The 24,776-nt window shown below is 50.7% G+C and overlaps 11 protein-coding genes across 11 annotated transcripts; 7 read left to right on the forward strand and 4 right to left on the reverse strand.

The window, feature by feature from the left end:
• Positions 1-411: 411 nt before the first annotated feature.
• Positions 412-1,374, forward strand: Z518_01717 (uncharacterized protein; the record flags this gene model as incomplete). Its single annotated transcript, XM_013422315.1, has 1 exon — positions 412-1,374. One exon carries the CDS (start codon positions 412-414, stop codon positions 1,372-1,374), a length of 963 nt encoding a protein of 320 aa, XP_013277769.1.
• Positions 1,375-2,266: 892 nt separating this feature from the next.
• On the forward strand, positions 2,267-3,145 carry Z518_01718 (uncharacterized protein; the record flags this gene model as incomplete). Its single annotated transcript, XM_013422316.1, has 1 exon — positions 2,267-3,145. The coding sequence occupies one exon, from the start codon at positions 2,267-2,269 to the stop codon at positions 3,143-3,145; it is 879 nt and encodes a 292-aa protein (XP_013277770.1).
• A 516-nt stretch (positions 3,146-3,661) lies between these two features.
• Positions 3,662-5,126, reverse strand: Z518_01719 (uncharacterized protein; the record flags this gene model as incomplete). The annotated part of the gene is made up of 2 exons (XM_013422317.1): positions 3,662-4,395; positions 4,460-5,126. 2 exons carry the CDS (start codon positions 5,124-5,126, stop codon positions 3,662-3,664), a joined length of 1,401 nt encoding a protein of 466 aa, XP_013277771.1.
• A 363-nt stretch (positions 5,127-5,489) lies between these two features.
• On the forward strand, positions 5,490-7,557 carry Z518_01720 (uncharacterized protein; the record flags this gene model as incomplete). The annotated part of the gene is made up of 2 exons (XM_013422318.1): positions 5,490-5,705; positions 5,761-7,557. 2 exons carry the CDS (start codon positions 5,490-5,492, stop codon positions 7,555-7,557), a joined length of 2,013 nt encoding a protein of 670 aa, XP_013277772.1.
• A 585-nt stretch (positions 7,558-8,142) lies between these two features.
• Positions 8,143-9,660, reverse strand: Z518_01721 (uncharacterized protein; the record flags this gene model as incomplete). Its single annotated transcript, XM_013422319.1, has 1 exon — positions 8,143-9,660. One exon carries the CDS (start codon positions 9,658-9,660, stop codon positions 8,143-8,145), a length of 1,518 nt encoding a protein of 505 aa, XP_013277773.1.
• A 2,380-nt stretch (positions 9,661-12,040) lies between these two features.
• Positions 12,041-13,546, forward strand: Z518_01722 (uncharacterized protein; the record flags this gene model as incomplete). The annotated part of the gene is made up of 2 exons (XM_013422320.1): positions 12,041-12,682; positions 12,731-13,546. The coding sequence occupies 2 exons, from the start codon at positions 12,041-12,043 to the stop codon at positions 13,544-13,546; spliced, it is 1,458 nt and encodes a 485-aa protein (XP_013277774.1).
• Positions 13,547-13,814: 268 nt separating this feature from the next.
• Positions 13,815-15,662, forward strand: Z518_01723 (uncharacterized protein; the record flags this gene model as incomplete). Its single annotated transcript, XM_013422321.1, has 1 exon — positions 13,815-15,662. The coding sequence occupies one exon, from the start codon at positions 13,815-13,817 to the stop codon at positions 15,660-15,662; it is 1,848 nt and encodes a 615-aa protein (XP_013277775.1).
• Positions 15,663-15,886: 224 nt separating this feature from the next.
• Positions 15,887-16,176, reverse strand: Z518_01724 (uncharacterized protein; the record flags this gene model as incomplete). Its single annotated transcript, XM_013422322.1, has 2 exons — positions 15,887-15,948; positions 16,005-16,176. 2 exons carry the CDS (start codon positions 16,174-16,176, stop codon positions 15,887-15,889), a joined length of 234 nt encoding a protein of 77 aa, XP_013277776.1.
• A 615-nt stretch (positions 16,177-16,791) lies between these two features.
• Z518_01725 (uncharacterized protein) lies at positions 16,792-18,830 on the forward strand (the record flags this gene model as incomplete). Its single annotated transcript, XM_013422323.1, has 2 exons — positions 16,792-18,733; positions 18,799-18,830. 2 exons carry the CDS (start codon positions 16,792-16,794, stop codon positions 18,828-18,830), a joined length of 1,974 nt encoding a protein of 657 aa, XP_013277777.1.
• A 568-nt stretch (positions 18,831-19,398) lies between these two features.
• On the reverse strand, positions 19,399-21,201 carry Z518_01726 (uncharacterized protein; the record flags this gene model as incomplete). The annotated part of the gene is made up of 1 exon (XM_013422324.1): positions 19,399-21,201. The coding sequence occupies one exon, from the start codon at positions 21,199-21,201 to the stop codon at positions 19,399-19,401; it is 1,803 nt and encodes a 600-aa protein (XP_013277778.1).
• Positions 21,202-22,693: 1,492 nt separating this feature from the next.
• Positions 22,694-24,515, forward strand: Z518_01727 (uncharacterized protein; the record flags this gene model as incomplete). Its single annotated transcript, XM_013422325.1, has 4 exons — positions 22,694-22,790; positions 22,847-23,412; positions 23,459-24,198; positions 24,251-24,515. The coding sequence occupies 4 exons, from the start codon at positions 22,694-22,696 to the stop codon at positions 24,513-24,515; spliced, it is 1,668 nt and encodes a 555-aa protein (XP_013277779.1).
• Positions 24,516-24,776: the final 261 nt, after the last annotated feature.

Below are 24,776 nucleotides of genomic sequence, written 5' to 3' on the forward strand. Positions count from 1 at the left end.
AGGGGATGATGGGTGTCATATACCATAAACGTACTTTGTTTCTGTTCGCTGAGAAATGACCCGAGGCAGCCTCTTCACCATTCTTGATTCTTTTTCCACCACCGGCGCTGTTGGCCGATGTCCCGGCCATTGTGATTCTCCACGCTTACCAGTGTGGAGGCTGACTAGATGAATGGAGAATTGTTGCAAAAAGCCGGAGCAGCTTTAAGACGCAAGAAGTGGACGGCAGGAAATCCGGGGCGCGGCATGCCTTTTGATCTCTTGTTCTTTTCTCAATCCCTTTGGCGTCATATTGATTTCGATATAAAAGCTCGTCTTTGGATTGGCCATCGAAGGTGAACAAATCAGTGAAGAAAAGGAATAAAGCAACATTATACCTCGTATATATATATATATTCTGTGTCTTGTATGATGAAGATCCTCATCACTGGCGCTGGAGGCTTCATTGGCCAATTTCTCGCTCGAGAACTCCTCTCCAGTCCAGACCACAAGGTCGTCCTGACAGATATCGTCGACGTATCCGTTCCCAAGGGCGCCAAATACCCACAAAATGCAACATGCATCAAGACCGACCTGCTCAAAGACCGAAGTGTCATCACACCAGATCTGGATGCAGTGTATATCTTCCACGGCATCATGTCTGCGGGATCCGAAGCCAATTACGATCTGGGCATGAGTGTCAACCTGGAGAGCACAAAATTATTGCTTGAAACCATCCGACACGTCAAACCGGGGTTGAGAGTGATTTACTCCTCCAGTCAAGCCGTCTACGGTCGTCCCTTGCCCGATGTCATCACGGAATCCGTCCTACCTACCCCTGAGGGCTCGTACGGTGCGCAGAAACTCATGTGCGAGATCCTCATCAACGACATGACGAGGCGAGGCTTGGTCGATGCCTTCAGCATTCGATTCCCTACCATCTCGGTACGACCTGGCAAGCCTGCTCCGGCAGCCTCCGCGTTCATCTCGGGCATCATTCGCGAACCACTGACTGGCAAAGAGTGCGTGGTCCCCGTCAAGGATAGGAGTTTCCCATCCAACGTCTGTTCGCCCAAGACGTTGATCTCCAACTTGGTCTATGCGCTTACCTTGCCTTCGGACGCGTTGCCCATGCATAAACGAGTCATCAATGCCCCGGGGTTGGTGGTGACGATCCAAGAAATGCTCGATGCCCTGGCCAAAGTCGGCGGAGAGGATAAATTGAAATACGTCAAGGAGGAGCACGACGAGGCGTTGGCGAGGATCCTGTACTCTTGGGCGTATAATTACGACAATTCACTGGCGTTGAGTTTGGGGTTCAAGGCTCCTACGAGCTTCGAGGAGGCCGTGAGAGAGTATGTTGAGTTTATGGAGGAGCAGGAGAAGTTGAGTTAGATTTAAGGGGTGAAGGGGACAGAATAGCATTGGTCCTTGAAAGGGCGCACGAAAGAGATGTTTCGAAAACCTTTGCACTTGCATGCTTTTGAATGGGAATATGCCTTGTCACTTTAACTCTGCTCTTTTTTTTTTGACATCTTCTCAAGCGAATGGGCAGAGCCGTGCATTTTGGTTGACTCCCCTTGCCTGACCGGCTCACTGCCCCGTCATCGCCGGTCTCCGGAGGTGATGTGGACCCGGCATGTTCCCTACGCTGGGCGAAATTTTCCCTTCGGTACCAGTACCGTTATTACCGATGGGCAAAAGATAGAGCCATGCCGGTCGAATGAGTCTGCTTCGTTCGGAGAGGGACTTTCCTAGTCGCGAGTGTAGAAGGTGAACTGCTGGGATAAGGATTGAAAAGAGATATTTTCTTGACGCCTGAAGGCAACGGAACACTCCCGATAGCTTGTCCCCTCACGCGGAGAAAATGCCGACGACAAATGGTGCATATGCTCAATCCCTCATCGCATTGTCGCCATCTGCAATCTTCTCACAGGGAGGCTAACTTGCATACAGAACGGTGATTGAGTCTAGGCTTCCCGGGTCCTTGCATTGGATTGCCGATGTTGAATTGAATTACTTGGATTCGTGACGCGACTTAAACTGTAACAACCATGTGAGGGGGGGAACTTGGTGATCACTCTTTTCTCCCATCTACCCTCTCGCATTCGCCCCTCTGAGAGAACAAAAATTTTCAGAGTCAGAGATTGAAAGACCAGATATCGGGCCACGGTTGGACATCTTTCACACACGTTGAGCCGAACAAGAAGACTCCCATTGAAAGCGACGAGCATCCACCACCACCAAGCCAAACATCCCCATCCCTCCCATCCCCCAGACCTATACAATGCCCGACCTCTCTCAAAATATTTCCGTCCGCATCCTCAAGGCTGCCGAAGCGGGCAAGTACGGCGTCCCCGGCGTTGTGTGCTACAACCTCGAGGCCATCGTCGCCTGCCGCAAAGCCGCCGAAGCCAAAAATTCCCCTTGCCAAATCCTCCTCTTCCCCTGGGCTCAAGACTATGCCTACGACAATCTCGTGAACCTGGCCGCTGACGTGTGTCGAAGTGCCAAAGTCCCCATGTCTCTGCACCTGGACCACGCTCAGAGCGAAGGAGCCATCAAACGCGCAGCCAAGACGGGCAAGTTCGACTCCATCATGGTCGACATGTCCCATTATGAAAAGGAGGAGAACTTATCCAGAACCACCGAGCTCGTCCGATACTGCCACGAACTCGGAATCGCCACTGAGGCTGAACCTGGTCGTATCAACGGCGGGGAGGCCGGTGTACAAGACACAGGAGACCTCGAGGGCATCCTGACCACCCCTGAAGAGGCACTGCAGTTCATCAACACGGGCATCGACTTCCTGGCCCCGGCCATCGGCAATGTCCACGGCCCATACAACGGCGTCGAGAACATCAAGCTCGATTTCCCCCGTCTAGCGTCCATCCGCGACGCTTCCCTGGGCAAAGTCACGCTCGTCATGCACGGCACCAACGAGTTCACCGGCGACATCTTCAAGCAGTGCGTCGCGGCGGGCATGACGCGTCTCAACGTCAATCAGGTTGTGCTGTGGAAGTATGAGGACTATGCTAAGGAGAAGGCAGGCCGAACGCCGCTGACCGAGTTCATGGAGACGGGCACTGCGCTGATCCAGGAAAGAATCGAGTGGATGATGGATATGGTGGGGAGTACGGGGAAGGCGGGTGATGTGAAGATTTAACTATTGAATTTCTCGCACCTGAAGGTTGTGTTGGGGGATGCATATACACACATATATGCTTCTATACAATGGCAAATGACACATCTGTGCACTCAGCGAATACAATTCGAGTAGGCGTATGGAGGCATGGAAAGTTATTCAAGTCTTCTGCAGACGCAGGTCGGGAAACACGGGAGCGACGAATTCTAGAAGCACATCGTCACGACATACGTGGATAAAAGTTTCTTCACTGGCTTTGGTCCAGGCCACGATGGAATTGATGCTGGCTTGACTTGGTCAATCGTTGATCCTCAGTCTTCGTTCTTCATTCTTGAACAAAGAGACTAGTTGACTACCCAGACACCTAGGGTAGACGTAAGTTAGAAGGCTGGCTTCCTTTTTCCTTTCGATCCCTTCACTTTCCAGACAAATTTATCCACTCACATCTCTTTTGTCGATCGGGAGCAAATGCTTCATTTACATCCTTGCCGATAGAGCTCCCCGCTTTCCTGCAATCCTGCTGCCAAGGCCCCCCTTTCATTTGGAATCGCTTCCCCTACTCTCCTTCATCGCTTGATCCGTGACTTTCTTAACCGGCTCGTCTTCGTCGGCCTTTGTGTCTTCGACTTTGGCTTTCTTGTCGTCGGCTGCATCTTTGGCCTCGTCGTCTTTCAGCGTGATCATCTTAGCGTCTTTCTCCTCGTCACTGTCGCCGAGACTGAACGGGTCATTGTCCGTAACGGGGCTCGGGTCAACTGTAGCCAACGGCTGCCATTTGTTGGGTTTCCCTGGCGCTGCGGCGGCCGCGGTCACCGGCCCTGGTTTAGGGGATGCTGAATACATATCTTTGATCTCCTCGGGTGGTCCATCTTGGAAGGACACCTTGCGGTTTGTGCCCGGTGATGGGCGTCGTTCCGGGCCCGTAGCTCCTGATCGGAACAAATTCGGGTTCGCCAGCGGGCGGCTCGATGTGCGTGGCGGCGCCTCTCCGTCTCGTAGTTCTAATTTCGAAAAGTCATCCCCGATGGGTTGCATGTCGGCGTCATAGCGTTGCAAGTCCGCGCTTCGTCGCATGTCGGCACTGCGGCGACCAGGCATTGACTGCGATTGTGAATAACCTCCTCCGTAGTCTTGGGATGATTGTTGGTTGAACTCCGAATCTTCATCTTCACCGTCAATTTTCTTCTTGAACGCCGAGATCCAACTGTTCACAGTTTTTTGTGTCTCGACAAAGCCCTTACGAATGTTATCGCGGATTTCGGGGAGATCGTCTGTCAAGAAGATCTGTTAGTTCGAACGGGTCATATATATATTTTATTTATTGGCCAGACATACCATCGATGAAACTTCGCCATGGAACATCATCAGGATTAGGATTGGCTCCGGGCCGGCCTGGTCTTGACCCTTGTAAACCTTCATTATATCTTCCCCCGGATCCCCGACGTCGTTGTTGCAGTCCATCCGCACCACTGTAATGTTCAGCCAATTGCCTCGCATACAGTTCGTCCGCTTCTAATTGACTGAGTTTGGCAGATGTGTGGGAGCCTTGTTGGGTAGGTCGAGGAGGTTTGGCAGGAGGATCGGGCTCTCGTTGGGAGTCAGGATCTGTCATGCCTAGCAAGGCATTGAAGGCGGGCTCCAGGTTTCCTCCACTTGCTGTGAGAACTGCCCGTACGACATTCGCATCGACAGAGGGGAAGGCTTCTTTCAAAGTGTTCTCCGCTTGTTCGCGGGGACTCATTGGTCGGGGTGGTTTTGGTGGAGGAGCAGGTTCATCTCTGGAAGGAGGTTTGGGAAGAGAAGCTTCAGTCTTGGATAATGTGGTTGGCGTCACAGTCCCTGTTTCTTGGTCGCTGTCGAAATCTAACGGGCGTGCAGTGGTGGGAGATTCGGGCGGTCCGTCGGAGGGTTGGAGTGGTGAGACGGGTGAGGCCTGCATATTGGAGGTCAGGACTGTCACAGCAGAGGGGCCGGAAGAACTTACTGTGCCGTCGTTAGCCATGATGTGAGATGAATGCGATGCGATTGAGGTTGTATTGTATGTAGGCTGGATCATGAGACAATAGAAATGAGGGAAACTTAACGTGGAACTGAAAATCGTGATTAATCTCAGGCAGCGGAATTCTTGAGACGACACATGTTGCGGGAGGAGACCGAAATGACTGCTAGGACTTCGTACAGCCAGTGACGGTGTGGCTTGGCGTGGCCAAGTGGCTAACTCACTGTGGCGTAATGTGGCCGTGTCAATCTCATCCGTTGTCGAATAGTCGACCTCCATATCTATGCCGTTTAATCTCACCCTTCCATTGAAATCATCTGCCTCCACACCAATGAGACATCCTCAGAACATGGTACCGTATCCACGATGACAGACTTCGACCTCTCCTTCATCCCCGCCCTCTACACTCCTTCAGCCTTGTTGCCTATCGCTAGACATAAAGACAGCCTCCTATACACTGTCGAAACTCACCAGGTCACGGTGATCGTGGGCCAGACTGGCAGCGGCAAGACAACTCAGATGCCTCAATTTCTGGAGCAGGCAGGATGGTGTGCCAACGGGAAATCCATTGCAGTCACACAGGTGGGTTAGTCAACTTTGGTTGATTGAGCCAGAATGTATGTGACAGTCTATCTAGCCCCGACGAGTGGCGGTCACGACGGTTGCTACTCGAGTCGCCGAAGAAATGAGATGTCAGGTCGGTGCGCAAGTCGGGTATTCGATTCGATTTGAAGACGTCACATCCGCCAGAACCAAGATCAAATTTCTCACCGATGGTATGCTGCTGCGTGAAGCACTGGTTGACCCTCTGCTGTCAAGGTATTCCGTCATTATGGTCGATGAAGCTCACGAAAGATCCCTGAGCTCCGACATTCTGCTAGGGTTGCTCAAGAAAATCAAGAAGCGCCGACCAGAGTTGCGAATCATCGTCAGCAGTGCAACTCTCGAAGCAGAACGCTTTGCCGACTTCTTCAAGGATCAGGATGGATCCGACGACCAATGCCGAATAGTCAGTGTCGAAGGCCGGACTTACCCTGTCGACATCCTGTATCTGGATCAACCCACGGACAACTATGTCGAAAAAGCTGCGCAGACAGCATTCACGATTCACCAACAAGAAGCCCCTGGTGACATTCTTGTTTTCCTGACGGGCCGGGAAGAAATCGAAAATGCCATGCAAATACTTTCCGATCTGGCATCAACACTACACCCACCAACCCAAGCTATTCAACCACTTCCACTGTACGCGGGACTCGGCACAGAAGATCAAATGTACGTCTTCTCTGAAGCAGCAGAGAACACTCGAAAAGTGATCCTCAGCACAAACATCGCAGAGGCTTCCGTCACCATATCTGGAATTGTCTATGTGATCGACTGCGGGTTCGTCAAACTCCGTGCTTTCAATCCAAACACGAACATTGAGACCCTGACTCCCTTTCCTACATCCAAAGCCTCTGCGACCCAACGAGCAGGTCGAGCAGGACGAACCCAACCAGGCAAATGCTTTCGTCTGTATACGCAATCGTCATACCATTCATTACCGGCGACGACGACCCCCGAAATCCAACGCTCAAACCTCGCGCCCATCGTTCTCCAGCTCAAAGCGCTGGGAATTGACAACATTGTCCGCTTTGAGTTTCTCTCACCACCGCCGTCCCAACTTCTAATCCGTGCTTTTGACCTTCTATATTCTCTTGGCGCCGTCGACGACTACGCGAAGCTCACCACCCCACTGGGCACACGCATGGCCGAACTCTCGATCCCGCCAATGATGGCCAAGTGTCTCCTCACAGCTTCCGACCCCAAATTCATCTGCCAGAACGAAATGCTCTCAATAGCAGCCATGACCTCTCTCCAAGGGAATGTCTGGTTCCACAATAGCGGCGAGAATAAAGCCATGGATCTCTCACGGAGGAAATTCGCTGCCGAGGAAGGCGATCATCTAACCTTGTTGAACGTCTACCAGTCCTTCGTGACGCGAGGCAGGAAAGAAGCCAAATGGTGTCACGACCATCACCTGAATTTCAAGTCCATGCAACGGGCCGTCAGCATTCGGAATCAACTCCGACGATACCTAGAACGACTAGGCGTCAAAGTAGACGAGTCACTCATCTCTTCCTCTTCGAACCCACCGTATCTCCCCACCGCCCAACCCAACCAGACAGACAAGGCTACAAGTATCCTCAAATGTCTCGTGACCGGGTATTTCCCATATGCGGCCAAAATGCAGCCTGACGGCACGTTCAAGTCGGTCTCCGGAAACGTGACTATGCACGCGCACCCGACGAGTTTGCTCTTCAATCGCAAGGCTGAGTATGTGGTGTTTCACGAGTTGCTCGAAACCGGAGACAAGGTCTATATCAAGGACATTAGCAAGGTGGAAAAAGCGTGGCTGGTTGACTTTTCAGGCGGGTACTATCGTGCTAAGGCATGATTCGGACTTTTGCCGTGTAGGGATCGAAAAGATCATGTGATGTCGGAAATTGAAAGGAAGAGATCAGAACTCGACGTCACAGTCGTTATTGGAGTAGCATTTTGAATTTCCTCGAAATTTCTTGAAGTCAGTGCTTGAATCACGGAAGAATATCAACCTATTCCTATACCCATTTCGCACCATATCGTGCTCTAGTCCGTACTCCATCAGATCTCCTCGAGGTATTGTTACAGGGTAGGGAGTTGCTTCATTCTAGCATAGCACGTGATCAGGGGGCATGACTACTCACGTGACTTCGTCGGGACAGGTTTAAAGGGCCTTGGGAATCAGGTACTCTTCGGACAGGCATACTCCAGAAAAGAGAGTCAGGAGTAGCGGCTCAACCATGGTAAGAAGAGACATCCCTTGAAGACAATCGAGCGTTTAGAGGTCCCTTATCAGGTTCTTTGAGTTCTTTCCTGTCTATTCAGATCAATCCTCCTTGCCCTGGGGTGTCTTGTGTTGTTTTGTTGTTGTCTCTGGGCAGCTGTCAGTGGCCTCCCTATCGCCCCTTTACAGTATCATGGTCAGGTCGTCACGATCTCGTCAATCGAATTCATAATTCGGAATGCCTTCTCTCTGCGTGAACTTGAACGCTTGCTCCTCGGTGACGAGTCCCTTTTCTTTTCGTCTTTTTAGCTTCGCTGTCCCTTCCTTACAAACGTCACAGGCATAGAAACATTCGGCCGTTCCATCATTGCCGCCAAAATATCGTGATACAATCTTGTGCCGGCAGATGTCGGTGTTCTCACAGAACTCGATCACGCTTTTCAACGACTGCATCCTGGATTCGGTTTTGGTCTTGTTCTTCTCTTTCGCCGCATCGCGTTTGACATGGAATTCGCAGCGTTCTTTATCTTCGCGCGTGTACAGTATTATGCTCGAAGCAGCCTTGTTGTCTCGACCTGCACGGCCTGACTCTTGTGTGAACGATTCCATGCCTCTTGGGAGACCGTAGTGGATGACGAATCGAATTGTTGGGACGTCAATACCCATCCCGAAAGCCGTGGTCGCACATATGATGTTGAAAGAGGCCGTGAGACTTCGGTCATTATCAGCTTGCAATAGTCGGGGATCGCCAATTGCGTATCGAACGAAAGTCATTTGTATCTTCTCGCGCTTGGTCGTATCTAGACCAGCATGGTAAGACTGCGCTCGAACACCTGCTACGGTCAGTTTCGAGGCCAGTTCGTCAGCTTCGGTCCGGCGAGTGACGTAGATTATCCCGCTGATAGGTGCCACCACGGGTGAGGAGTCTTGTTGAGAAAGATACTGGAGAAGCATCAGTCGTCTTTGATGCATGAAACCTAGTCTGGAAATGAGATAGGGGAATATGTCATCTTCACCATTTTCCGGATTAGATCGAGAGAAGTATTGGACCTCGTAATGTATATTAGGTCGTGCTGTCGGCGTTGAGAAGCATTTCGTCTTGGTTTCATCGAGTCCAAGAAATTTGAAGATGTCTCCCCGAACTTGCGGCGTCGCTGTGGCTGTGACCGCCATCACGGGCACAGAAGGACAATTTAGTGTTTTCTTGAGCCATACCAGCTCTTTGTAGGTGGGACGAAAGTCATGCCCCCATTCGCTGATACAATGGGCCTCATCAATAGCGACGCGTACCAGTTGACCCTGGCGGTGAACTAGGAGAATAAGGTTTTGAAAACGTTTTGTTGCGCAAAGCTCAGGGGTGACATAGAGCAACTTGGTTTCGGGGTGACCACAGAGAAGGTCATCTTCAATCCGTTTTCTCTCAGACCGTTGAGTTGAGCCATTGATGCATTCAACCGCAATGCCCAACTCTCGTGCCGATTGGACTTGATTTTGCATCAAAGCTAGGAGAGGAGAAATAACGACCGTGACTCCGAGAGAGACCACGGCTGGTAGTTGATAGCAAAGCGATTTTCCAAAAGAAGTGGCGGCACAGAGGAACACGTCGTGTCCGGCAATGGCAGCGGCCACGATCTCTTCCTGTAATGGTCTAAAGGAATCTTTACCGAACACGCGACGGAGGGTGAAACGGACATCTGTGATGCTAGCTGTTCGTTTCAACGGCGTCCGTACCATTTCGCCGGTCGAAGATTTGGTCTGAGCGCTTGGTAGATTCTCTCACTGCACTGAAACTGGATAAAGCAGGCTTCAAGGTCATCGCCATGACGGATGAAAGGTGCGCGGTACGCTTGGAAACTGCACTATCTCCCAAAACGTGCCACAGTACAAACACGCCGGCACGTGACCTCAAATTCTGACGAATTTTGGATTAGAAGACCCGTGTTTCTTGTCTTTTGAGATCGGGTCACTAGCTAAATCAGCCACCTGCAAAAGCGGCAGCAAATTTTACCAGATCCATAGATCCATGTTCCGACCAAACACGCAAACTCGTGGCATTTCTGCGGGTAAGTTTGACTGGCAGCTTCAAGAAACAAGGCAAGCGGTGTGGCATGCAACCCCCCGGGCCCGGCCCCCTGACTGGAAGAGGCTGATGGGAAGAAAAGAGAAACCTGATGGTGACTCGTCTCCAAGTACCGACCTCATCTCCTGTCTGAAATTGAGAATTCCCCTCTCAACCATCCCCCTCTGTTCCGTACGAGGAGCCCGTGGGCAAACTGTTCTGGGCCAGTTTTGATCCAGCCAGTAACAAACTGACTTATGCAGGTCCCCTTGGCAAACATCTTCATCCCCTTCTTAGTTCTTTGGATCAATTTTGCGATTTATTCCATTGATAAAGTACTTTGTCGTTGGTGAGCTATCAGGTGCAATAGCAGGACGCAAGACGGAAGCCAAGAGATGAATATTGCAGAATGGTTTGTATATGTGCGCAAGACCTTGGCCTGGGTCTCTTTCTCTGTACAAGTGCGCCAAATAAATTGACTTCCTATCAGCGTCTGCTTCACTGGATCCTCAAGTATTTGAGCATCCTCGCGATTCATTGAATGTGTTGATATTAATAAATACAGTCCTTAACGGATTTACCTTGGAACACACTATCGGGCCCTTTCGACTTCAAAATTTCTTGAAGTCAACACAAGAATGTTCAGAACTTCCGGGGCAATACCTTGCACAGACACCGGGATGCAGGCGTGGAACCTGTTCCATAACGCGCACTGTTGATAGGCTGAGACAAGATATCAGTGGTGAAGCTTCGGATACAATCAAAATATCCACTCAGCATGCCACCCGGACAGGCAAATTCGATACGTTGAAAACCGACTTCACGCACCTTGAAAGATATTCGAAAAAAAAAAAAAGAAAAGAAAACGAGAAGCGAGGATTGATCGAGAAAATCGCATCTTTGGAAAGCAGTCTGAAAGAAAAGTCTGCAACACTGAAGAGCACCAAGGGAGACTTGTAGAAAACAGATGAAACAGTCAGAGACGCCAACCTTGAAGTAGACGGGATGCGTGCTCATTACACAACAGAGAGTTAAGCACGTTCGAAGTAGCATGCAACTCGTCCCGTCAAGCAGTTAAAAATTCTCGAGGACGCGAAAAGTTTCCTGGTGCCTATCGTCGGTCCACAGACGAATCTCACAGATAAGCTGACTTTAATGACACCAACAGCTCGGAAAAGACTTTTCGCAAAGAACAATGCAGCGGAATTGACTAAGGGTGCAGAGCGGTCAAGAATCCCGACAACACTTGAGAGAACCCTGGATCGACGAAGACTCAGCTCGCAGAAGAAATGAAGGTTCTTTGGTCGAATGATGTAATTGTTCCGACTGCAAGGAATCCTTCCAACATCGCAGGTCCAATGTACACCACTCTAATGTACTGGTGTCACGAACCGGCAAATACAAAATAAATGCCGGAGCACCGCTCCACACATGAGCCAATCCAATGCCTTTCTTCGTCTTTCGCAGAATGTGCCTGTTTCGGCTTAGTGGACAGACAGCTACGAAGTTTGTGGAGATGAGGCACCCAAGCTTCCTTCAACCTCAAACCTATCGCATGCGAGGATGACTGTCGTAAGTCGCCAAAGAAAGTCTCAAACATGCGCCCTGAACGGAATTAGGGCCATTGGTAGTCTGAATCTTGAGAACTCAACCGGGACCAGAAAGGCCGCTGCCTGTTTGGACCTTCTCGCGAAATGATCCCGCATTACTCGAGCTTGGTTCTATTTCCTCACGTCCTCCACCATCATCTCTCTACCAACTTATTATTGTCGCTCACTTGGCGCGTCAACGTGTCTGCAAGACAGCCTTGACCTTTAGTCGCGACTCAATGGTTGGCATTGCACGAGCACGAGGGTGTGAAACATGCAGGAAACGCAAGATCGCGGTGATTGATTTCTTGCCTCCGTTTGCGTCATGCAGATCGAGACAGTTTCCATTCTAACTCATTCAAAATCATAGTGTGGCCTTGAAAAGCCCTCCTGCGCCCAATGTGTCAAATCGAAGCGGGTTTGCACTGGGTACCGGCGATATCCAATCTTCATCTTGCATGGTGCCATGAGAGACCGTGACTCGAATGCTCTGGCCCTTGAGAAAAAGGCGGATCGTCAAATCAAGCCTAGCCTAGACTCTCGGGAGGGCAGAGTGGGATATCGGGAAGGTCGGAGCAAGCCATCGGAAAACAGAAACATTCTCGATCCCAGGATACCTTCGTTTGCTTTGGCTGCACAGGTCAACTCCAATCCGGAAATTCGACAGCAGCTCCTGGAATTGTATCTACATTATCATTTGCCAACACGTCAACTTGGCCCGATTCAGCAACGACTGTGGCTTCTTCGTCTTCCTTCCATGACTCATCTTACCCCGGCGCTGGAGGTCTCAACGATGGCTCTTTGCCTGGGTAAACTAGGAGACGTTCACCAAGATCAGGGGTTGAGACGTGAAAGCCTCAAGTTGTATTATCACGGACTACGCCAACTTCAAAAAGCGCTCTGGGATCTAGACTTGATGTTCCACGACCAAACACTCGCGACATGCATTGCTCTGGCTTCCTATGAGATGAGCCAATGCCCCGGCGAGTCGAGGAACGGATACATCAGCCATGCTGCTGGCTGTGAGAAACTCGTTCAACTTCGTGGTCCCGAGGCGCATACAGATGGTCTGGGTCATCAGATATTCGTTCTGTTTCGGGTACAAGGGGTATGTCATTGTACTTGTTGAGAGTGATCGTTTCGCTGATGTCTCGAGATACTCCTCGCCTCGGTCAACAAAAAATCTACATTCTTGTCAGAGCCTCTGTGGCAGGAGGTTCCATTCCGAAAAGAGCCCAAACGGCCGTATGATCATGTTTATGACTATCTGAACCGTGCGTCTGAGCTCCTAAATCGAGGGGAGATGCTCGATCGAATGAACATGGATGCCCAGTTACAACTAGCCACAGAAATGATTTCCCAATGCTGGAAAATGGACCAAGAGCTGCTCACGCTTTATGAAGAGCTGGAGACGACTCAGTCTGGACCAGTATTTTGGCCTGAGCTGGCACAACAAACGAGCTTTGATCATAAGACTGAGGACGGAATGGTCTTCCCAGTGGCTTTCCATTTTCCAGACCTGTTTGTCGCCAGTACTGTTGTCGTCTTTTGGGCTGTGCAGTCAATGCTATGGTATTGGCTATCTGCACTTTATGGACTGATGGATGAGTTGCGAGTCAAACTTACCGCAGCCGGCCGAGTGGTAGAAGTCGATGAGATTGCCGATATATCATCAACATCAGTGCTCCGGCCAAGGCTCAGAGAAGATACTTTCAATCTTCCGCCACTCGAGTATCGTATTAACTCTGCGACTCCTGCGCTTAACATCTTGCAGTCGGTGGAGTATTTTCTACAGGAGGATATGCTGGATCACGGACCAAAGTCGATCGCTGCTCCGTTGAAGGCTGCTATGGAGATATTGAGGTTACACAGTGGCTATAAGACGGAAATGTTATGGGCAGAAGAAGCGATGAGGAAGGTTCAAGGACGGTCACTTCGTCTTCTGGTTTATTACAGTGGCGTGGAAAAGTGATACCATATGGGAACTAGTAATGATATACTTCTTGTACTTTCTCTTTGTCGCCGAGTTTCACACAAGGCTGCGCAGTCGACCAATCACCGTCGCCTGGTGCCTGAATCTCCAACTCTCACTTCATCTGCCACAGTTTCTTTTTTTTTTTCAACTCCCTCCCACCCTGTTCCCTCACATCACTCTCCTCATTTAATTCCTGTGTTCTCACTTTCCCGATGACTGCGAACTTAAATCATTCGCATTCGACGCATTCATTTGTACCACCAAAATGACCGACATGGCATCTCAGCCAGGCCCGGTGATGGAGTTTCTCGGTCGTGTGGCTTATGAATTTGAAATAATGCGACCTCTACTTCCAACTTACCTCCATCTCCTGGTATCAGCGATCTTCCCGATCTACACTGCAGCTCATGCTTCTTTGGCAAGACCATCCTCTGCCGCTCCTCCCAAACGCAAGAAATCTGCCACCAGTGACGAAGAGCACGAGGAAGATGAATCCCAGAAAATCGAGAGTTTGACTCCTTCGGATGCTATCCTGTTCCCTCTCCTGGCGGGCGGGACCTTGGCAACCCTCTACTTCATTCTGAAATGGCTTCAAGACCCGGCTTGGTTGAACTGGATTTTGGGAATCTACTTTTCTCAAATTGGCTTGTTCTTTGCTGTGAAGTTCTTGAAAGACGTGATGTCGGTGGCTCGTTCATTGCTGTTTCCTACTGAATACTCAAGCAGGGGCCACTTGTGGAAAGTTGATCAACAAAACCACTGCTTCAAGACGGACAGTGGCCATAGCATAGCAACACCATTCCCGGGATTTCTTCGAGCCGTCCCACTTCCCACATTTGTCTTGCAGCACATTTGGAACTTCAGGGACCTTCTCTACACGAAGGCACGATTCAATTTCCATCTTCATCGACTGATCACCGTAAAGGGTCCTGTGGAAATTCTCGACGTTGCAAGTCTCATTCTTTCCTGCGCCATCGTCTATTATCATGGCTTTGTGTCGAAACCCTGGTTCTTGACCAATTTTCTGGGCTTCTCATTTTGCTATGGCTCCCTTCAATACATGACACCAACAACTGCGTGGACTGGCACGCTTGTCCTATGCGCTCTTTTCTTCTATGACATCTACTTTGTTTTCTTTACTCCTATGATGGTGACAGTAGCCACAAAATTGGATGTCCCCATCAAATTGCTCTTTCCACGACCGGATGGGTGTATCTTTCCCGTTGGGGCTCCCGAGGGTTCATCTGCGATGGAAGAATACCTGCAATGTCTGGCAGAGACGAGAGCGATGGCTATGTTGGGTCTGGGCGATATTGTGGTTCCCGGGATGATGCTTGCGTTTGCTTTGCGGTTCGACTTGTATCTCCATTATCTGCGACTGGGTGAAGCGGGAAAGAAGCCAAGTAAGGAAGTGCAGGAAAAGGAGAGACCGAAGCCAGTCTATGTCAGCGCGAAAGGAAGCTGGGGTGAACAATTGTGGACGAGTTCAAAATTCTGGTCGACGGAGATCAAGGCGAAGAAATTCCTAAAGCCCTATTTCTACGCCACCATCGTTGGCTATCTTGCTGGAATGATCACCACGGTTGTCGTGATGCAGATTGCAGAGCATGCTCAACCTGCATTGTTATATCTGGTTCCTGGAGTCTTGCTCTCGCTGTGGGGGACTGCTTTAGTGAAAGGGGATCTGAAGGCACTTTGGCAGTACAGCGAGCTTCCAGAGGATGAAGCAAACAAGAAAAGCGAAGGCAAGAAGAGCAGAAAGGAAGGAGCGCAGTCTAACGAGGGCAGCAGAAACGAGGTTCTGGGTAATGGAGACGTCGAAGTTAATGGAAGAGAGATTGAACCTGCGAAGGCGCAGGAAGACGAGACGCAGAGGTCTGCAAGCAAGGACCCCAGGAACGACGACGGTGAGAGAAAATGCCGTAGACTCGTCTCCTTCTCGATTACATTACCAAGCCCGCGTCACGGAGAGGATACGCCAAGTCCTACCAACGAGGCTTCTCTCAAGGCAAATACCGCGCAGATCGAAGGTGAAATGGATGGCTTTGTAAGCAAATATCGAGAGCAACGAGCAGATGGGGAGCCTCCAGAGAAGAGAGCAAGAGGGATATGATTTTTTGTCGGACCTGCCCTCGATCTTTTTCCATGGCGACGGCAAGGGAAAGTTAGCACAAACGATTCGAACGGCGCATTCGAGGCATTGTGTATGAACATGTGCCTGTATTCAATGATCATTTCTTGCTATGGTTTGATTTGTTTCTTCCCTTTTCATTGTGATTGATTAATACCGTAGTGCTCTTCTTGTTGCCAGTGAGGGTCGCCCTTGTGTGTGTAAGGTTACTTGTTCATCTCTTGTGCCCTTGCCCTTAACTCGTCCTTGCTTGCTGCCTCGGGCATGTCTGCGGTGAAGTCAATTATTTCATATCCATTACTGTATCCCAAAGGGAGTCCTTACTGTCTGAGAGTTGTGGACCCTTGCTTTTGTGATGGTCGGCAGTTGCTTGCTTCAATGGACCTTCATTGTCCTTGTGAAGGGTATGGCCAGAGGCTGTCGAGTTGGAGGATTCTTTGGCAACTCGGTCAAAGACGTGGGATTGGGTGTTCTCTTCGGAAGGATGGTGAGGCATGATGAGGATGGCTTTGTGCTAGTAGTTTGTCTACGTGTCTGTATGGGGCAATGCTGTGACTTTGTGAGAGATATACTGTATATGGATCACACCTTTTGGGAACAGATGTAAGACGAGAGTGGTTTATGTAGCAGCTGCGTTCTGTCACGGAGACGCTGTTAGGCTGCTGCATTTATTTTCCCATTTATTACCACAACGATGACGTCGTGAAATGTGGAGCGAAGATTTCGGTGACGGAGGTGACAGAAGGAAGATGACGGTGATGGGCTCGAGGCCGGAGTAACTGGTCCGCTTAAATCTGAGCCACCGGCATGATTCCCTGGGATCCTTGCAGCAACGAAGTGAAAGAGAAAGCTGAGTGGGAGACGCAGAACAAAGGAGCAAATAGGCGTTGGCTCTCTTTTACTGGTGCCCGAAAGCCACGCGGCAAAGGAAAACTCCGGCCTATTCAGAGTTCAATTCGACTTTTTGCCTGAATCACCTCTCATACCAGGACCTTAGCTACTCTATCATCTTTTACTCTGAGCGAATAAGATCGTCCTCGTCCATCTGCTACGGTCGAGAGACACACCCTTTTCTGGAAGACTGAACAGAAGTCCGCAGCTCGTTTCCACCATGCCGTCAATTCTTTCAGAGGCTGACAAGGAGATCGTCAAGCGCACCGTTCCCAAGGCTGCCAACAAAATTCAAGCTGTCGCTGTCGCTCGACTCTATATTGCCCATCCGAACCGAAGTAAATGGACTTATACCGGTCTCCAAGGGGCCGCGGTCTTGTCCAACGACCTCGTCGGAAACACTTTTTGGATTAAACTGGTCGATATCTCTCCTGCGAACAGGGGTGTGATATGGGATCAAGAAATCTACGACACCTTCCAATACAACCAAGATCGAACCTTTTTCCATTCCTTCGAGTTGGAACAATGTATGGCCGGTCTATCCTTCGTCGACGAAAGAGAAGCGAGGCAGTTCAAGAAGAAAATGGATGAGCGGGAAAAGAATGCCAGCAAGCACACAAAAGCACAACCTTTTGCCTCTGTTGCCGGCGGTGGTCAGGTATTTGTACCCGGCAGTTCTCATAAACATCATAGCAGAGTGGGAAATTTTCTTCGTGGCCACAGACACAGTTCCAGCCCGGTCCAGCTGCAACAGCCGCAGTCCATCGCTCCTCCGCCTATCTACGGCCCAGCCGGTGCAAGTCGTCCTCAGAGTAGTGCTGGAGCGGGAGGGATTGACTTGGCTGATCCAACGTGGAGGCCGATATTGGATGAACTCATCCAGATGGGTATTACTGAGGACCAAATCGCCCAGAACGCAGACTTTATCAAGAATTACGTTCAACAGAAACAGGCGGAGGAAACGGCCAACGGAATCGCACAAACTCTACCTACAGCTACCGAGAGCAGATCGAGGGCCCCTCCTCCTCCTCCACCCCCATCAGCACCTCCTTCGCGAATAAGCCCGGAGAATACTGGAACAACAACTTCATCAGGTAGAAGAGGTCCTCCACCAGCTCCACCGCCGGCGCGAAGACCAGTGGGAGGTAGAGCACCATCACCACCTCGATCAACTTCTCCTCCAAGGACACCATCTCCTGCGCCGAGTGCGCAACCAAGATTCCGCGCTCCTCCGCCCATCGCAGACGCCGGGAAATTTGCAGTCAAAGAAGGCCCGGCCGTCCATCCTTCAAGCCGGTCTCGGGCCTCATCAGGCTCCCTTGCCAACCCAGGTCCTCCGCCTCCACCTCGTCCGCCGAAATCACCAATTGACGAAGAGCCTGTTGGAATGTTCAAAGTGCCTCCTCCATTTACTGGTGAACGAAAATCTCCAGCACCTCCACCACCCCCGAGTCGTGGCCCTGTTCCCCCACCGCCTCCAAGTCGAGATACTTCTACTCACACCGTGCCACCGCCATTGCCGCCCAAAGCAGGGCCACCTACTCATTCTACAGCACCGGTCTTCAATCCCCCACTCCCCCCTCCACCGCCCGGCCGGAACAATGCCTCTCCTTTACCACCTCCCAACACTCGAGCGGTTCCCCCTCCACCAACAGGAGCCGGAGCAGCAGCAGCACCTCCTCCTATACCTTCATCGCCCGGACCACCGCCTCCACCGCCTCTTCCTTCATCTTCAGGACCCCCTCCCCCACCACCACTCCCTTCGTCCTCTGGACCACCACCTCCACCGCCTCTTCCTTCATCTTCAGGACCTCCCCCACCTCCACCACCCCCTTCGTCCTCTGGACCACCACCTCCCCCGCCCATGCCCGGAAATTCAGGCCCAGCTCCTCCTCCCCTACCTTCCGTCGGTGGAGACGGCCGCGACGAGCTTCTTGCAGCGATCCGCGGTACAGGAGGTAAAGCCGGCGGTGGATTACGTAAAGTCAAGGAAAGTGAGAAACGTGATCGTTCCGCAGCCATGGTACCAGGTGCAGAGTCTAGTGCTTCCCCTCCCCCTCCTGGTGCGCCGGGTAGTCCAGCTGGCACTGCTGATCAAGGAGGACTTGCCGGAGCGTTGGCAGCGGCTCTTAGTCAGAGAAAGAAGAAAGTTAGTGGAAGTGGTAAGTTTTACTTTTCCCTTGATATATGCCCTGGGAAAAATTAATGCTCATTGTTTTTTGTATAGACGATGAAAAGGATGATGACGACGATTGGTGACCTGTGTCCCACTCAAGGGTCCGAATGTGGCAGGTATCATTGCCAATTTTACCAGAAAGAACGGGATGGGGGTGGGAGAGATTGGTTGAAGACAGACGGGATGGCGACAGTTCGACGCCAGGCGGCTCATGATGCGAAAAGGCACAAGGCGATACAAAAGTCCAAGCACCTTGCTTCTTACCCGTAAAGTAAAAGAGATGAATCAAGACCAGATTTCCCTCCACGTTTTCAAACAATTTTCTATTTCCTCCGTTTAGATATTGACTAATCATCAGCAAGAACAGATGTGGACGGCGATCCATGTGTATCAAATTCAAGAGTCAGTACACATCTATATTCCCATCCATGCAATGCTCACCTGTCCCTGCCGCTTGAACGCTGAAAGAGAAGAGACCGTTCACTGATACACGTTTGACTCTCAGAAAAAGAAAACCGGAGCATGGCGTACGTTTTTTGGTCGAAAATCTATGTGTTCGCAGAATATCCCATCCCCACCCTATCCCGGATGTACCTCTCAAAGGATTTAAAATGTTGTTGTGGGACTTATCGTGCTTGGTGGACTGAAACTTTATTTTCTCCAATGGGGATGCGTCTGGATGTGATCCTTCTTTGCCAGAGCTTTCGGTTTCTTTGCATCTGCTTTCATCTTTGCTTCGATGTTCTCCACGTCCTCATGAATCGTCATTTGAGGGGACTGAGAGATCGTATCCGCGTCGCTGTTGGCATCGAGTCCATTGTTTCGCGAATCATTCTCCGCTTCGACGTTGAGCTTATGCATTCCCAAACCATCCATACCCGGCCAGAGTACAGGCCCCGAGTAAGGGGTATTTCCACCAATATACCCCCTAGCTTTCAATTTTGCTATCCGCTGGGCCTGGCTTTCAACGGCCTCATTGCGCCAATTTGCCCGACTGGTTGCCCTTTCGCGGTGCCCAAAATGGTCCAGTCCTTCGCCCCACATGCGCACCTTCTGGACCTTGCGCAATTTACGCATGCCATAAACGCAGATGATTGTAGATAGGGCGAAACAGAGGGCACTGACCCCTGCAAATGCCAAGTCGGATTCTTCAATGAAATTCCTCAGGTTCATGCCGTAGAGCCCAGCGACAAGAGTACCACTGGCGAGGCCCAAAGTTCCAACACTAAATTTAATTTCGAGCAACATGAGTTGATTGCGGTTGGCGTCGAGGATGGCCTTGACGACTTCTTCGGTGTTCCTGATGTTGCTTATCAGGTTGCCGGATATCTCGACGATTTCGTCGCAAATCTTGTGATACGCTTCCAACAACATTTCGACTTCCTGATGGTCATTCTCCGCTCTGGGTTTTCCGGTGGCCTTCCGTTCTGTCAAGTACATGGCAGCAAGATCATCATCAGCATCAAGGAGGTCGTCAATGGCATCCCGAACAAGTCGAGCCTTTTGCTCGAATGTACCCAGCTTTTTAGAGTGAATAAGCAAATGTCTCAACTTATCTCGATCGATGTCCTCTTCAAGTTCCCTAAGAATATGTGTGACTGGGTCTCGGACGAGCGCGAATTCTGCTTCGAGACCCGACGTGACAGAGATCAGGACAGCCTCGAGGGCTCTCAACTCGTACGGGAGGTATGTTGAACCATTCCTCGGGTCTGGCTTTTGCCGCAGCTTGCCCTCCAGGTCATACATAAACAAGGATTGTGTGTAGGAATCTGTGCTCCCATATGCATCAAAAACAAGAACTCTATCGGACTGGATCAGAACTCGAAGATGGAGGAGGTTGATGAGGATTGCGGCGGGTCGAACCAGGATATGAGGGAGGACAGAGGAATCTATCTTCCGGAGATCGCGAGGAAGAAGGCCGTATTTCGCGATCAATTCTGATTTCTTGAATTCGCCTGATACCAGTGTAACAGAGCCATTCGCATCGAATTCAGTACAGCGGAGTTTTAGATCTGCTCCGGTCGGACTTCTCGAAAGGGTTCGGGAGAGATTGAAAAGTTGAGCGGAGGTCTCGTCGTAGCTAGAAGGTCCAGGAGGCACATCCGACGGGAGCCTGGAACGCACAGCAGCCTCTCTGTGGCGTAACCAACGCCGCCAGAAACTTGAGGTATGGCGACCGGTACTGACATTTCGGGTCTGCGGAGGCTTGGGAGGAGTACATCTCGGCGGAGGTAGTGCCTTGCACGGTTCACAATATCGGTGCCATGATTCGTCCAGTGAATTTGATTGATTTCGAGAGGGCAGGGAAGAAGACGGAGATAAGTAACGACAGGGCTGCAGATGTGTCCTTGGTGTTGGTGACCGGGGGGATTGAGTGGTGTGGGCAAAGACAGAATTGGACTGGGATCGCAGGAAACGCAGGAGACTTCTGGAGGGCGCAGCTGGCGTCTTCATCGCCTGTGAGATGGCAATGAGTTGTCGCAGGAGGCTACAAGGCCAGGAAGCGAAAGATATGAAGGCAGACTTGACGCCAGCGCTTTTGGGTTGTGACCTTCGTCAATCCGGTCAAATTTTTGAGATGGAAAAAAAGGTCGCAGTCGGAGTCGAACCACTCCGGTCGTTGCGGCCTTCCAGCGCATGTTTCCGATCCAGCCTTGGCGCCAGTCTCGTTGCTCTCGTTCTCTTGCGTGCATTGTTCCCTCGTCATATGGTTGTCTGCAGGTTCTTACCAATGAATAGGTCTGTAACTTTGACCGGGCGACGACGCCTGCCTTATCTCAAAGTTTGGCCTATTCTCACGACTTGCTCTATGCTTCGGGAGCGTTCTATCAGCAATAATGACTGCCTCATTTCTTCAAGCCAAGCCCTGTCCGTCTTCAGTATCCCGAGTCTAGACTCCAGAGCCGAATGCCATCAACTCTTCGTACATCAACACGCGTTTGGTTCAAGCAATCACTCGCAATGTGGATCATCACCTACAGCTCCGAATTCCGGGATCTGCCCCCCTTGAACAGATCGAGTCGACGGAAGTGTTCCTGATTGTATGGTTGGCTATAATCTCTCCCCAGCTGCAATGACCTTCATATTGGGGCAAGGCTGAAGGCTAGAGCCACCAAAGCTTCTTCTTGCATGCAAGAGCTAGGAAAAGTCCCATCACAATCCTCAGGAATGCCGTCGACCAGGTCGACTCTGTCAACGGGGATCTTGTGGAGAACAGACCGGACCAGTTTCTGTGATACGACGAATCCATTTTCTCAAAGCGGTATGGTGACTGTTCTCCGCGCCTTAAGTTGATCTCCGCCTTGCATTTTCCAATACCAACCCAGCCACCTGTCCAACCAAAAGGGTCCCTTACCACTGGATGCTCCATGGGCTTAGATAGATTGTATTTGTCTCCCTCTATCCCCTTCATGCCTGCAACCGATATGAGTGGAGATGGCAGATGCCCCTGGAACTTGCCCGGACTCTCTGGAGCGACCTCGCCGGCGGGACGTTCCGCCTTATCCATGCCCCTATTGACCAACAGATCAAGAAAAGTGTACAAGTTGGAAAAATCCCATTTATTTACTAATCTACTTTCGCTAGGTGAAAAGACCCCGCAAAGACAAATGCGAAAGTACGCTGCAACTAATCCACTACCCCAATTGCATGGGAGAAGCGTATCTGGGGAAATTTTTTTAGTTTCCACCAGACCCATACAACACTGGTTGCGTCCTCCGCCCGTCTTCCAAATTTATGCCACGGCAATTATATCCTTGTCCAATGCCGTAAGCCCCGCAGAAATGATGTCTCGAGGAAATCTATAAAGACCTATGTGATCGATTTCTCACTTGACGCTGAAGTACGAACGACATCCCAAGCATTCATACGAGCGCACTTGAACCAAACCGCCCAGGCCTAGTGAGCTTCAGCAAAGGCTTAATCCCTCGTCACGAATACGAACTAAATGGGTCTTGGCATATTGGACGATCATCATCTTGATCATGTTCCAGGGACCGCTCTCCTCGCGGACATGTTGGATGCTCAGCATCACCAGTTCCACGGTATGAGTTTTCCCGAGGCCCTTTGTGTCAAACTTGTCTCATTAAGCACGGGCTAGGTCGTGATACGTCGGGTTTAAAGCATGGCACCGGGCGGAATAAGGACATCGTCCTCGTTCCTCAACCCAGCGAATCCCCCCGCGACCCCCTCAATTGGCCTAGATGGAAAAAAGATCTCCTCCTGCTTATAATTTCGATCGATACGGCCGTGGTGGGCGCTTGGGGACCGATGATTTCCCCTGGATTCGCAGAAATGGCACAGGAATGGAATATGTCCTACAATACTCTGAACGGTGGGCTGGGATGGGCCATCTTTGCGATCGGAATTTCCTGCTTTATAACCAACGGACTGTCCGTCAAGTTCGGTCGCCGCCCCGTCGTCATCGGAGGCAATCTCTTCTTGTTCATTTCATCCGTCTGGGGTTATTTTGCCCACAGCTACCACTCTCTATTGGCCAGCAGAATTTTCGGCGCCATTGGAATGAGCCCATTCGAGGTCCTTACAACAGCAATCATCGGCGACATTTATTTTGTCCATGAGCGAGGCCTCCGTCTTGCATTCTGGGGCCTCTGTCTTAGTATTGGTGTGGGGGGTGGCAGTTGTATTTCCGGTTACATCATTCAGGTGTGTTTCTCAACATTGCCGCAAGCCGGGTGCTTATCAATTGCAGGATCTGGGATGGAACTGGACCTATGGAATCTGCGCCTGCCTGTATGGGGCCTTTATCATTCTCATCTTCTTCTTTGTGCCTGAGACTATTTACAAGAGAGACCCGGCGTACAATCTCGACTTGGGAACGACAGATCGAACTTTTGAAACCTTGGACGCGCAGGAGGTGAAGCACCAACATCCTGAGCATTTGGAGACCACCAAATCGGGCAGCAAGGTCCGTACCGAAGTCCTCTATACCGGTGCCGACGAACCACCATATACGTTCTGGGAAAATCTGCGCCCCGTCCGTGGCGTGGAGTCGGACGAAAATTTGCTCTACATCATTTTCCGCCCATTTGGCATGCTGCTATTCCCTCAAGTTCTTTATGGCTTCATCACTTATGGGCTGTCCACGTCATGGTTGGTGGTGATGATCAGTGTCCTGGCACAACTCTTCACCGGACCTCCTTATAACTTCAGCGTTTCAGATGTCGGTTTGATCAGCGTTGCCGCCCTGATCGCCTCATTACTAGGCTTTGTTGCTGGACCGTTGAATGACTATGTCGTGGTAAAGTTGGCCCGTTGGAATAAAGGCATTTACGAACCTGAATTTCGGCTTCTCCTCAATATTCTCACTCTTATTTTGGGAGTTGTGGGATTCTTTGGATTTGGAGCTACTTTGGAAAATCAGGCGCCGTGGCCTGGTCCAGTGGTGCTCTACGGGATCATATATTTTTCAATGTCTTTTCTGAACATTGGGTAAGTGTGGTGGTCGAGTTTCAACATGCGACGTTCTTGCTCACCATCCCAGAATCTACGGATACATTACCGAATGCCATCGGAACAAGGCTCCAGAGGCCTTTGCGTCTCTGAATCTACGCAATATCTATAGCTTCGGCATGAATTATTTTATTTCCGACTGGATTACGACGCAAGGACCACTTGAAGTCTTCTCAATCATTGGGGGATTGCATATTTTCATCTGCGTCCTCACGATTCCGATGTGGATTTATGGGAAAAGATGCCGGAGCTTCACTGCACGAAATCCCCTTTTCCGACGAATCCAGGAGTCTTGATGGACGGCTTGGCTGAAGAAGTAAAGAATGTCCAGGGAGAGATGTCGGTGCAAAGAGAAATGGGCAATTCGCCTGAAGTGCATGTGGACGAATTTCAAAGGAACTGTGAAGACGTTCTGTATGGCTTCCATGTCCTGATTGCGAGGCTGAGCGTCCCTCCATCCCAGCCCTCCCTCGGCTTTACAATAATTCGGTGCGGGGACGGTGGGTAACGGCCGTGGGGATTTGGTCGCTGACAATCCAATTTATTATAGCCATGTG

This window comes from Rhinocladiella mackenziei, assembly GCF_000835555.1.
Source record: "Rhinocladiella mackenziei CBS 650.93 unplaced genomic scaffold supercont1.1, whole genome shotgun sequence".
In the NCBI taxonomy this organism is placed as follows: domain Eukaryota; kingdom Fungi; phylum Ascomycota; class Eurotiomycetes; order Chaetothyriales; family Herpotrichiellaceae; genus Rhinocladiella; species Rhinocladiella mackenziei.